Source organism: Bufo bufo, chromosome 1, assembly GCF_905171765.1.
Source record: "Bufo bufo chromosome 1, aBufBuf1.1, whole genome shotgun sequence".
NCBI lineage: Eukaryota > Metazoa > Chordata > Amphibia > Anura > Bufonidae > Bufo > Bufo bufo.
The window spans coordinates 565,683,945-565,698,306 of record NC_053389.1 but is presented as its reverse complement, the minus strand read 5'-3'; the positions used below and the strand labels follow the sequence as shown (position 1 = coordinate 565,698,306).

The 14,362-nt window shown below is 39.8% G+C and overlaps 1 protein-coding gene across 1 annotated transcript in view; it reads left to right on the top strand.

The window, feature by feature from the left end:
• Positions 1-14,362, top strand: part of SEMA3D (semaphorin 3D) — a 181,303-nt gene that overhangs the window by 39,485 nt on the left and 127,456 nt on the right. Inside the window, exon 2 of the mRNA XM_040413133.1 lies at positions 7,102-7,284. Within this exon, the coding sequence (XP_040269067.1) occupies positions 7,102-7,284 (183 nt within the window). The remainder of the gene's footprint in view (positions 1-7,101; positions 7,285-14,362) is intronic.

Sequence of the window (14,362 nt, the reverse complement as noted above, 5' to 3'; positions counted from 1 at the left end):
CATCTGCAAAAAGCTGTGTGTAGATGAGATGCTGGCTCTGCTATAATCCAAGTTAAGCATGTTTAAAAGGATAAGCATTGACTTTGGATGGCTACCTTACAATTTGTAGTGTGGGATACTCAGTTTTCCTTTCCATTTAGAAGGAACACTAATTTGTATACAGTATCTCTTTCCCAGTGGAATGTTATGTGCTGGCTGGCTTATTCTTTAATATTTGTCTAAATGAATCTTAAGAAATTCCTGCCTGTTAAATGCAATTAAAAAATATATATAACTTGATCGAATTGCTCATCTCTAACCCGACTGTTAGAAAGAATATGTTCAAACGTAAATGCAATCCTAGTCGTCCCCTGTGGTGAAGATGAATTAAAATCATTTTGATTCTGCAATGAAATGCAGTAGTGGTTAGAATACTATTCCAAACTGTTTTCAGTATTCTTATCTAAGTTTTTCAGTTTGGCATTAGAAACACATGCCGAAAAAGTGAACTGTTAAAGTTTCAACTATTCTAGATATGCACCTTCCACATGTGACCATGGGTTTAAGCTGAATAATTACTTCTGAAATATTAGATGTCCAGCATCTGGCATACACTGTATATTTAGCACCAGGTCTAAATTTTTGTGTAGTGTTAGTGAGTGCATTCTCTAGATTTCTTTTTATTAAACATAGTTATAGTAATCCTTTTTTCTATTTTATGATGTATAACAGGTTATAAGACTTCATAATAAATAATTTCATTGTGAGATTTTTTGGGAAGTTCCCCTAACACCTTGTACATTTAGAGCTTTAGACTGCCAACTTATTTAACCCTTAGGATACCAGAGGGTTTTTTCGTTTTTGTGGTTTCATTTTTTTCCCCCTATTTTTCTTGAGCCATAACTTTTTTATATTTCCGGTCACATAGCTGTATGAGGGCTTATTTTTTGCGGGACAGGTTGTACTTTCTAATGCCACCATTAATTATGGGATCAAATGTAGTGGGGAGCGGTAAAAAAAATCTAAATGGGGTGGAATTGAAAAAAATACGCAATTCCTCCACCGTTTTACTGGTTTTGTTCCCACTGCATTTCATTTACGGCAAAACTGACCCATGCCCTTCATTATCTGGGTCAGTATGATTACAACTATACCCCATATGTGTAGGTTTTTTATGTATAAATAGTGTAAAAATAAATGTAAACTTTGATAAAATGTTATATATTTTTTTTAAATCACCATATTCCGACCCGCATAACTTTTTATACTTATGTCTACTGAGCTGTGTAGGGGCAAATTTTTTGCAGGACAATCTGTAGTTTTTATTGATACCATTTTGGAGTGTGCGTGACTTTTTGATCACATTTTATAATATTTTTTTGGGTAAGAGAAGCAATGAAAAAATGGCAAATTGGCCATTTTAACCCTTTTTTATGTTACGCCATTTGCCGTATTGGAATTTTTAAAAATATTTTAATAGTATGGGCGTTTTCAGTCACGATGATACCCATGATGTTTAGAATTATTGTTATTTAAGTATTTATTTTTTAATTATACGGAAAGGGGGGTGATTTAAACTTTTATATTTTTTTATTTTTTATATATTTTTTAAATTTTTTTTTTTTTTTGTGATAATTTTGAAGCTCATATATGAGCCTATAAATAATGTTTTAAAATTTTTGATTTTGTACATCGCTGGTAGCGAAGGGGTTAAAAGGGTTGTCTGTTTTCAGGACAGGTCATCAATATAATATCGTCAGGGGTCCGACTCCCAGTACCCCGCCGATCAACTGTTTGAAGAGACCACAAAACTCTACTGCAAGTGAATAGGAACTGCAAGTGAATAGGAGGGAGCTGTCCCACTGAAGTAAATGGGGACGGAGCAGTTGTAATTACACCTGTTCACCGCTGCAGTTGGGAGACTTCAGTAAAGAACTTTTTGTTTCGATTCTACAACTTTAAAAACATTTTAAATAAGGAATCATGTTTTAAAATGTTTTTAAAGTTGTAAAATCGAAGGCCGAAGTTATTCACAAAAGTCTTGCACGCCTTTGGACGAATTTTGCCTCCATGAAGCCCATACACTTACACAAAGTTGGGGAACAAATCAACTTCTGATCTTGGATCCGAAGTTCAATTCGCTCACCCCTAGTATTGAAAGAAAGATAAAACCCCTGTATAGATAGATAACCCAATTGTATTTATACTGCTGCTGAGAGGGAAACATTTTATCTGTTAGTAAAATAGTAGATTATTAGTATTAGGATATTAAGTATTAGGATATTAGGATTAGTATTAGTATTAGTATGACAGCTTAGTTGTTCTCTTGATAGACCTAGATAAAGATGTCCACAGAAGAGCACTGCATTAATCAATGTAAGGTGTGATGCTCTAATTGAGTCAATCATCCTCTTTCCTCTGTGATCGGAGTGAATGGTCTGATTGATATAGTCAAGCAAGACTGTTTGTCATGGCAAAAATCCAAACAAAAAGAAAGAGGTGGGACAAAAATTAGAATATATGGCGTGACTTAAAATAAATGTTATCCACTTTTTTTTAGTTAAAAACATAGAAGATTCACATTTATGTTGTTAAAGGGAATCTGTCACCATTTTTTTGCTGTCCTAACTAATGGCAGCATAAACTAGTGATAGATCCTCTTAGCAAAACATTGAAGCTATTTAATGCACAGTGCATGCAATGATTTCTCATAGTAATGAGATCTTGGCATTCCCTGCCCCCTGCCACTGACTTCAGTAGGAATAAACTGTCAGTCCTTGACAGGGGTGACAGAGAGAGCCAGGAGTTCCTGAATATTAGGACTTCACAGCGTCCACTGGAGGTGTTATGACAGCATAAAACTGGGGAAGGATTCCTTTTAATATGTCATAGAAAAGTTTTGATGGACATGTCCTTTTAATGTCTAAACTTTTTTTCCCTTTTTTTTATTTCATTTTTGTTTTCCATCACTATAGCTCAATTTTTATGAGATGTTGTTTTAGGTTATATAAACAGTATATTTTCTTTAAGAGTTTTTTTTTTTTACCAGAATTCAACCTGATCTGCCATTTTGATGCTTAATTATACTTCTATAGCTATTAAAGGTGCTGTCCCATTACAACAACTTATTCCCTATCCACAGGACAGGGGTTAAGTGTCAGATTAGTGGGGACTGATCAAGAAAATGAGGGCCCATGCTCATGGTTTGAATGAAACAGCAGACGGGCATGCATGTCCGCTGCTCCATTTAACTCTATGGGACTGCCAGAGATAACTCAGTTCAAGCACTCGGCTATCTCTGGCATCCCCATAGGACTGAATGGAGCAGCAGCATTCATGCATGAATGCCGCTTTTTGTGATTATCAGGGGCCCCAGTGTTTGGACCTCTACTGATCAGGCACCCCTGTGGATAGGGGATACGTTTTCTTAATGGGAACACCCCTTTCTAAGATGACCCTGTATATTGCCACCATAAAAGGAAGAGTTTCTGTGACCCTTTTAGTTATTCTAGCTTTTATGTTCCTAATTGGAAACATTTCTGCTTACACAATCTGAATATTACATGTAATTGGAGCCATTTGCTGGAAATTATAGCGCAGTCACAGTGCTGGCTTTAGGACATCATCCCAAGGAAACACTCAAAAGGAAGATCCTGGTGTTAATAGACTTACATAGAAAATGAAGAAAGAACTGAATTCATGGCCTAGAGAGGATTCATACTATAAATTGTAAAACCCAGAATTATCGTGTGCTTGTTTCGACAGAGCACATTTTCTTCTTCCCCATAAACCTAATTGACAAAGTTCCTTTGAAATTATCTTCAGAAACATTTAATTCTTAGGGGGGATGTAAACTATACTGATGACACATGCGGTCTAGCTGCAGCTGGAGATAACAGCAGCTGGGAGGGATTCTTATGGAATCTTCAGCATTAACTTTGTTTTCTTACTTCAAAAGATCCCACCTAAAAACTGAAACTCAATGCTACTCAGTAACCTGTAATTATATTACTTAGCTGCATTATATGCCAGAGGATTTCATGCGTCTAAGAATAAAAACCTTTCTTGGGAATTTGGGGTAATTGTGTCCTGCTTTATTACATCACACGGGAGAATAATAAAAGTAAACACATACAGCATGCCACATACTGTCTGCCCCATTGTCAACAGATACGGTAGGTTTATAGCTCTTGAAATAGCATGACGCACTTTGTGAATTTATTGACGCCTGCGGCTGTTTGTGATTGGGGACATTTAGAAGGGGACACAATAACTAAACTGCACTGGATGACTAGGTAATTGTCTTCAGAACAGTTGTCTGCATTGGGTAAGGCAATTACTGGAGGCACATTCAGGCTGTAAAATGAGTATATAAATTAAAGTCTATTTATATACAGCTGACATATTTTGCAGCGCTTTCAGATCAGAGGGTTCACATACAAATAAATCCAGGGGAAAAAGGAAAAAGATGTCCAGCACTGAGATGAAAATTTACATCTTCAGTCTTTATTTAGCTCCAGGTAAAAATACATCTCCACATGGAACGTTGCGTTACCGCTTTCCTCGTGGAGATGTATTTTTACATGAAGCTAAATAAAGACTGAAGATTTTATTTTGATCTCAGCGCTGGACATCTTTTTTCTTTTTTTCCTGGATCATTTACTGACTGGACCAGGTTCTTCCACGAGAGTCTATACGGGTAGTGCTGGCTTGATTCCTGATTTACACAAATAAAGCGGTACATAACAAAGAAACAAGCAAGTCAACAATTAAACAAGAGGAGTGAGAGCCCTTTTAGAAGATAGGTGTGACACAAAAAGTAAAAAGTGGCTGTTTTGTAAAATAGCCCAGCAATCTTGACAAAATAGGGGGGTAGATATAAAGCTGCATTTTGTGTCAAAAGAATAATCTCCTCATCTAGAGAAATGGCTATTTTCAGCTGCAACACAGACAAGAATATGACATGCTCTATAAATTGTTGAAGGGTCAAATGGATCGTTAAAGCTATGGATGTGCGCATAGTCCCATAAAATGAATACTGTAGGTAACTGTGCTATTCACAAAAATTGCGGTTATCATACGGATGAGAAATACAGTTGTGTGCAATAGCATTGTTTTTTAAAAAAAGATAAACATTTCAGCGTATGTATAAATAGTGTGGTGCATAATGGACCTTGAAAGGAAAATGACCTATGGTTTAAGGCCTCTTTCACACTTGCGTTGTCCGGATTCGTCGTGTACTCCATTTGCCGGAAGTGCCCGCCGGATCCGTAACACCGCAAGTGAACTGAAAGCATTTGAAGACTGATCCGTCTTCAAAATGCGTTCAGTGTTACTATGGCACCCAGGACTCTATTAAAGTCCTGGTTGCCATAGTAGTAGTGGGGAGCGGGGGAGCAGTATACTTACCGTCCGTGCGGCTCCCGGGGCGCTCCAGAATGACATCAGGGCGCCCCATGCGCATGGATGACATGATCCATGCGATCACGTCATCCATGCGCGTGGGGTGCCCTGACGTCACTCTGGAGCGCCCCGGGAGCCGCACGGACGGTAAGTATACTGCTCCCCCGATCCCCACTACACTTTACCATGGCAAACAGGACTTTAGTGTCCTGGCAGCCATGGTAACCATTCAGAAAAAGCTAAACGTCGGATCTGGTAATGCGCCGGATCCGGATTAATGCCTTTCAATGGGCATTAATTCCGGATCCGGCCTTGCGGCAAGTGTTCAGGGTTTTTGACCGGAGCAAAAAGCGCAGCATGCTGCGGTATTTTCTCCGGCCAAAAAACGTTACGTTCCGGAACTGAAGACATCCTGATGCATCCTGAACGGATTTCTCTCCATTCAGAATGCATGGGGATAATCCTGATCAGGATTCTTCCGGCATAGAGCCCCGACGACGGAACTCTATGCCGGAACAGAACAACGCAAGTGTGAAACAACCCTAAATCAGGCATGCTCAACCTGTGGCCCTCCAGCTGTTGTAAAACTACAATTCCCTGCTGTAGGCTGATAGCTGTGGGCTGTTCGGGCATGCTGGGAGTTGTAGTTTTGCAACAGCTGGAGGGCCGCAGGTTGAGCATGCCTGGTTGAAATCACATTTCTATGTTAAACTTTTCTTTTTTTACAATTTCACTATATTTAAAATAAATGTATATCATCTTGCAATTTTCACACTGGCCACTAGGTCATGATTTCCTGTTCTGTTCGGATAACCTTTCAGTAGATACTGTCATTATAGCCTCAGGCAGGATTACAGCGGCAAGTAGCACCTCTATATAGATAACACAGAATCCACCATTCACAATAGATTATATCACAGTTTATCTAGTCTCTCCTGACCTCTGCACAGGTCACAGAGCCTAGAAAACTCGCCCATGTGGGGTCAGCTCCAGACCGTTGTGTCTATGGCCCATATAACTGCTCTCAAAACACAAGGAGTCTTAACATATTTCAGGCCTGGTGGACAGTGTGAAATTTGTAGGATTATTATTTTATTTTTTTAAACATAGATAGTGGCATGGAATATTTTTTAAAACTCACAAAAAATATTTTTAACATAAAAAGATGTTTTAAACAATAGGTCATTTTCTGATGTCATATGTAATTTATTCGATGCCTGCACTGCAGAATAAAATATTGCTCAATTTCCCAAAACACTAATAGTTATTTCCTTGAAAAATGGGAGAGGTTTGACATTCACAACATTGCAACATATGTATCATCTCAGTAAAGAAAGATTTTTTATCTAAGTAGTAGGATCAGCTAGACCTTTCAAAAGTGTTATCCTTGGTTAAAACTGAGAGGAAGTTATTAAGCTTAATGTCAAATTAAAAATGGTGATACTGTTATATTCAGGAGCATTGCATGTATAAGTAAGGTAAGTCTTACACAAATGGTCCTGTTGATACATATTGTACATATCTAGCCTGTGCTTTATTTCCTTATTATATTCCTTCCTTGTGCATTGTTTGAAATAAAACTTCTAGAAACCTTTGATTCTTTTATGTAAAGAAATTCTTATGTCGTTTACCGGGGTCCAATAAAATGGTAAAGATTAGTAATATTTACACAGTATCATCTTCCAATAACAAGTCATAAAAATCAGTTTCTGCTTTCAGACAGGCAATTCCCTAGAAGAGGTGCCAGATACAGCACCATGAAAAACAAAAGTCACAAATGTCACAGCAGATGGCTTACACCACAGAATACCTCTACAATGCTATCACTGCTTTTTCTAATATTTCTGCCAAAAATTGACTGCATGAAACAGAATATTCCCCGGCTCAAGCTCTTATACAAAGGTAAGTCTTTCCCAACGACATGACGTGTTATTTTTCAAGTGTTCGGTTGGAATTTTTAATGTCATAACTTGCTGTGCCATGAGGGGTTCGCTTTTGTATGAGTTTTTGTTGGTATATAATATTCCCCTAGAGTCCTGCTCCAAAAATATTAATTCAATTGGTTTCATTTATCTTAATAGGAATAATAAAGAGTAACTGAATATGAGATGTGTTCTGTTTTTCATATCAGTGGTTTCAACGTTACATTCGAAAACCAACAAGATGAGCAAACCATGCCATCCTAGAACATGAAAGAGCTCGGTGTGTGTGGCGTAGCCACAAAAATTCCTGACATTCAACACTACAAGAATTATTATTCTTAAAAATACATTTTAAAAGAAGATAATCTTTATATCATATGCACTTTTAAAACAGAGAAATACAGAGAGGAATTCATCTCATATATATGTTGGTGTGATATAAAATGACAAGTTCATAATCGGTCAAGCTTGGGAACACAAATGTGACAGATATTATTAAAAATGTTACTGGAGGGACCTAGGTAAGTGATTTCAAGAGGAAAATGGCCCTGTAAGGATTACTGTGGCTGCCTTATGGTTAGCTATAATAACATCTAAGGGTCTTGCACGGGACCATTTCTGATCGTTGCCTGATTTTATGACCACAGTAGAGCTGCATTTATATGCATCAATCGCCGCCTCTGTATAGGAAAGAAAGATCACATTAGCATTCCCTCATCCCCATACATATTCATTATTTGTGGGCAGCGCAACCCAGTTCACACTGGACAAAGTGTTGCCCTCAAATAATAATTTTAGGTCAACGTGCTCGTTCTTTGCTTGATCATTGGTACCTTTACATAGGACAATTATAGGAAATGATCGTTTGTACAAATATCAAACCCCAGTAATTGTTCCAATGCGGGGCTAGTTCACAAAAGATGTAAAATCTATACGCTTGCATCATATTTCAGTTTTGCTAAATATTAATGTAAATTAAATACTTTTTTTAATGGAATTGCACAGTAAAAGTTCTTTATTTTGTCACTAGTGGGTCAGATTTTTCGTTAGTCCGGTTGAAAACTCACATATGTCTGGGTGGTCCGGAATTTCCAGGTATAAATGTGGAAGTAAATGGTTGCAAATGACAAAAGAATCGGGTCTCCGTTCAGTTTCAACCCTGGAATTTACATTTTCTTGTATTTAGAAAGCATCCTAAAGATGTTAGACTGACGTAAATTTTACTGTGCACATTGTATACCATACATCATAAGGGTAAGGCTACACAGAGCGGCCATGATCTGGTTAAGTTGCAGCCATGCAGCTGCCTTTCATTTAATTAATGAAGACTACATTGTATATTCGGCCTTTATTGTTAATGGCCGTGCGGTATTAAAGGTACCACGTGGCCATTAAAAATGAAGACCGACTATGCAGTGCGGTCTTCATTAATTGATTGAAAGGAAGCTACAGGCTGATTTGCCGAGCGGTTCTTGACTGCAGCATGGCCGCAACACTACTGGATCACACCCGCTCCGTGTGGCTGCACCCTTATTTAGATTATGTGAAATGTGATGTGACACGTCTTAAAACAATCTGTGGTTACGTTAAACTGTGCAAGAAATCTGAAAATCTGAAAAGTCCTCAGGGTTTGAGAATATCCCATAGAATGCAGTCCAGATGTATTGACACTAATTATTTCATCTGCTCAATACTAAGGAAATCCTGAAAACATGACTGGCAGGTGGGCCCTGAGGACTGGAGCCGAGGAACACTGTATTAGTACATGTGGATAACGTGCAGGGTTCCCCAGGCCAAGATAGCCCTATATTAGCCAGAGAAGATAGTTTATGCAAAGAGCACATTTCTATTTCCATTAGAGAGACCCTTAGGGTTAAAATACGGTCATTTTAGGCTACTTTCAGACTCGCGTTTGGTGCGGATCCGTTCAGATAATACAACCGTCTGCATCCGTTCAGAATGGATCCGTTTGTATTATCTTTAACATAGACAAGACGGATCCGTCTTGAACACCATTGAAAGTCAATGGAGGACGAATCCGTTTTCTATTGTGCCAGATTGTGTCAGTGAAAACGGATCCGTCCTGACACACAATGTAAGTCAATAGGGACGGATCCGTTTGCAAGCAGCGTTTTGGTGTCCGCCTACAAAGCGGAACGGAGGCAAACTGATGCATTCTGAGCGGATCCTTTTCCATTCAGAATGCATTAGGGCAAAACTGATCCGTTTTGGACTGCTTGTGAGAGCCCTGAACGGATCTCACAAACGGAAAGCCAAAACGGCAGTGTGAAAGTAGCCTTAGGCTACATGCACACGACCGTGCCATTTGTTTTGCGGTCCGCAAAAAAACGGAAGCCGCAATTTGCGGAACGGAACGGGCGGCCCATTGTAGACATGCCTATTCTTGTCCGCAAAACAGACAAGCTATATTTTTTTTGCGGGGCCACGGAACGGTGCAACAGATGCAGACAGCACCCTGAGTGTTGTCCGCATCTTTCCCGGCCCTATTGAAGTGAATGGGTCCGCACCCGAGCCTCAGATGCGGACCCGAAAAACGGTCGTGTGCATGAGGCCTTGGATGTATTTATATGCATTATTTATTACAGTGAAATGGTTAATTCATCTTCAGAAATCAAGCCAAACTTTTACAGTATTATGTGAAAAATCTGTAGGTGAGTAAACTTTGTAAACTGTTACACCCATAGAACTGTGAAGTGATTGCCTAACAGTATAGCCACTGAGTCATAGAGAAAAAATGCAGGAAAAACAGACTTTTAGGAGTAGCCCTGTCTACAGTGACATTTAAATCTGGACGTAATTTCTGCTTTTCTAAATGCAGCCTGATAGAAAAAGGGAAATTACTCTGCATATAGTTTGACATGGAAACGTCCGTTCGTACCCCACCCTCCCACCACAAAAAAGTTAACATCACTACAAATGCCTCCTAGTCAGGAAATTGTCAATTACGATTAATGTGCCTCTTAGCAAACACCCGGTCTTCCTCTTTCAAAGCATTGACAACATATAGATGTTAGGTCATGCCTGAATATGCTGAGCCCACTGTATTCCCTATTGTATCGTGCAGACAGGAGAATGCACCGGATATTCACACACAGTCCAGTCAGCACATCCCTAGCACCAGTCAAAGGGTGGCAAGAATACAGTATATTCAATTCAAATCATTCTAATAGATATTTATTAGAAAACTGGGGAATTTAGTGAGAAAATAGGCAGCATTTAGGCTTCCATATACTTTTCCATTTACACATGTTATAATTCCAGACTAATACGTTATTCAGTAATATATATATATATATAAAAGTCATTGGAGTGAAATTCTCAGGATTATTGAGTCTGATTTGTGGTTAGAGGTTAACAAGTGATTGAATTTAGGAAAACTTGAAAAAAAGAGAATGCCACCCAATAGTATTTGGAAACGCTCTAGTTTTTGGGTGCGGTTAAATGAGTAAGATAAAATATACAATGTTATCCACTTTCTGTAACCCATCCCTGTAAAAGTTCCTGAAAATTAGTGCAATGGGACACTGAAAAAGCACAAGACATCATTTCATCATTATTCCACGAGAATATATTGGGAAAAACATAGTAAAGTGACGAATGCTCCTTATAACTCGCTCCAGAAGTCAGCTCCATCCCTCAGTCGCTGGCGTAGGCCTGCACTTTAGTTCCACATTGCAGCCCCATTGAGGATAAGGACGCTGTTGGCGCTGTATGTGCAAAGAGAAATAAGTTATCATGCAAATATCCCTTAGGGCTCTGTTAGAATGAGCAGTGATTGGGAATAAGGAAATTCATTCCCGATCATTACCCACTCATTTGCTGCTTTTATTTGCAGTAAAGAGCACCTCTGTATGGGGATGAACAATTGTTAGTAAGATCATTCACCCCTATACACTTCCATTGTTTGTCAGCAGCACATTCCAGTTTAAACTTGGTGACATGCTAGCAATAAACTAAGATTTTAGGTACTCCGTGAAAGATTTCTTGTTTGCTCAATGGTTGGGTAATCGGCGGCACCTTTACATAGGTTGGCAGAAATGAGCATTCGCATGGAAGATTTTTCCTGATTATTGGCCTGATCCTTGACCTGTGTAAAAGGGCTCTTGCAGACCTGTCTATTGGGGACTTAGGTCATATAGCTATCAAAGGACAGTTTTTCTAAGGCTCTTCAATAGAACGTCAGTACTACTGACATGTCTAAGTACTTTTCCTTTCCCTATACTTTCCTTATTGTCCCATCCCCCCAAAAAATAAAAATAAATAATTGTATGACTGCCTTAAAAAGGAAGCTCTAAACTGGAGACGTCACAGAGCTGGAGCGCCGAAATCTCGCGCATCGCGAGCTAGCGCATGCGTAGTTCATTCCCTGTGCTGATGCCAGCACAGGGAATGAACATGATGCCGACACTGCGCATGCGCTAGCTCGCGCATCACAAGATTTCGGCGCTCCAGCTCTGTGACGTCAGCCAGCAAGGAGGAGATTCGGAGGACGCGGGGCGGTGCTGGGCTCCTTTCCGCTTGACTCATCTCCGGATACAGGACTCATATCAGGTAATTTGCATATGGATCAAAAAGGGTTTTTTAACACAATAAAAGAGCAGAGAGCTGTGGGGACTGGGTATTGCAGATGTGCTAGCGGCCATCTAGCAGCCCATGTCCCCAGCTCTATGCAGAAAATCCAGGTGACAGGTTCCCTTTAATGGTAAAAAATGATTTTTAACCCGTTCCTGCCGCATGGCCCTGAAACAGAAGATTCATACTTTCCTGCTCCCTGCCGCTCCCGCTGTCTCCATCTTCTGGTTTCGGCGCTGTTTACATCCGGCTGGCTATTGGCATAGTCACTTGGCTTCAGTGGTGATGTGGCCACAAGCCGTGTTTCACCGCTAAAGTCAGTCATTTGCTGGAGAGGTGCTCTGGGACAGGAAGATGGAGACAGCGAGAGCAGCATGGAGCAGGAAAGTAGGAATCTTCTGTTTCAGGGACCATGCTGCAGGAACTTGTTAAAAATCATTTTAACTAGGAAACTCCTTTAAAGAGGACCTTTCACAACTGTACAAAATAAAAACTAACTAGATCAGTGGGCAGGCTATGAGCTGTGCGCTGCGATTGGCCAGCGCTGCAGCAAGACACGCCTCATACAAGAAATCAGTCAGAGGGAGCACAGACACCGGAGCCTATACCGGGCGAACGGAGCGGCGCCCAGACATACTAGTAAGTGCAGGGGGACCCCTGGGCGCCGCTCTGCCCACTGATCTAGTTAGTTTTTATTTTGTACAGTAGTGAAAGGTCCTCTTTAAGTGGCGATATTTCCTTCCTGCCTCCTATTCAGAAATAAGTGCATTACTTCACTGCAGAGGACGGCGCTCACTGCTTATTACCACCTTCTGCACCCCCAGATATACTGTAGGTGCCCTGCAATAACCAGTAAGCACTTTCCCTGAAGGCTCATGCACATGGCCATTATTTTAGTCCGCATCTGAGCCACATTTTTTTTATGTGGCTTCAATGGGGCAGCAAAAGATGCGGAGAGCACTCCATGTGCTGTCCATATCCGTTACTCCGTTCTGCAAAATGTAGAACACAAATTTATGGTGTCCTGCGGACCAAAAGAAAAGGTACGGTCATGTGTATGAGGCCTTACTATCTGGGAAAGCACTTCTTGGTTAACCCCTTAATGATCAGGCCTCAGAAGGCCTTAATGACCAGTCACTTTTTTGTGATTTAGCACACGTGGTTCAAACACTTGTAACTTTTTTATTTTTTTGACTACCAAAATAACTTTTTCAGCTTTTTATTACATAACACAGGGCTTTTTTTTTTTTACTATATATTTAGTTTTATTATTTAAATCTGCTAATTATTATAATTAGTTCCCTATATGTGTTTATTATACAATATGTATAGTTTCACATGAATGGGGTGATAATTGTAATGGTTTTGGTTGGTGTGGGCGTTTTTTTTCTTTTATGTATTTTACTATTTTCTCTTTTTTTAACTTATTTTTTTAATATATTTATGCTACAAAAAGACCTTTGGGGGACACTGACTTTTTATTTTGCATATTTTCCTTTTTTTATCCTTTTATTTGTATTTTATTTATTTAAAAATTTTTCATTTTTTAATCATCACTTTATTATTTATTTTTTAAATATATTTTTGCAACATAATATGACAGTGAATACCGTAATTTTATTTTGCACTTTTTCCTTTTTATAGTGTTCTTTTACTTGTATTTTATTTATTTATTTATTTTACACTTTTTGCAAAAATTTTCTTTTCTTTTTTTTTAAATATATTTTTGCAGCACCGAGGTCTTTAAAATACCTCTGGGGGACACTAACTTTTTTTTTTTTTTTTTTTCACTTTTCTTTTTATTTGTATTTTTTATATATATATTTGCCACATAGTTTGTCCCCAAAAGGTCCATAAAAGATCTTTGGGGGCACAGACTTTTTTTGCACTTTTTCCACTGTAACTGGAGCATCCAAAGGAGCCCCAGTTACAGGGAAAACCAGCCTGCTGAGGGGGGCTTTGTACAGGGCAGAGCTGGGGAGGCTCTGCAATCCCCTGTCCCTGACACCCGGCGATCACGTGATCGCCAGGTCTAAACTGCACAGCGAGCCGCTCACCTACGTTAGGAGAAGGCAGAAGCGCTGATACACTGCTTCTGCCTACTCCTCGGCTCTGCCGATGTCTCTGACAGCCGGGGACCCGTCCTGCTCCTGCTACAGTGCAGGAGCAGGAGCTGTAATTCTGCAATTGTGCGGCGCTCCTGGCAGAAACACAGCTGACTGCACGATCAGCTGTGTTTCTGCCCATCAAGACGGGGTCCGCAAACCATGGCTCTGGGGGCTGCGGGCCGCGGGCCATAGGTTATGCACCCCTGTGTTAGAAGCTGTGGCAGTTACAGAGAAAGATGCAGCAGAAAGAACATGCCCCCCCTGAGCTGCCAGGCTGAAGATAATCTAGCAGAGCAATTCGAGTAGTGAATAGGGATATCTTTGGGTCCAAGTGAGGTACACGGCTGGTTCTAGCTT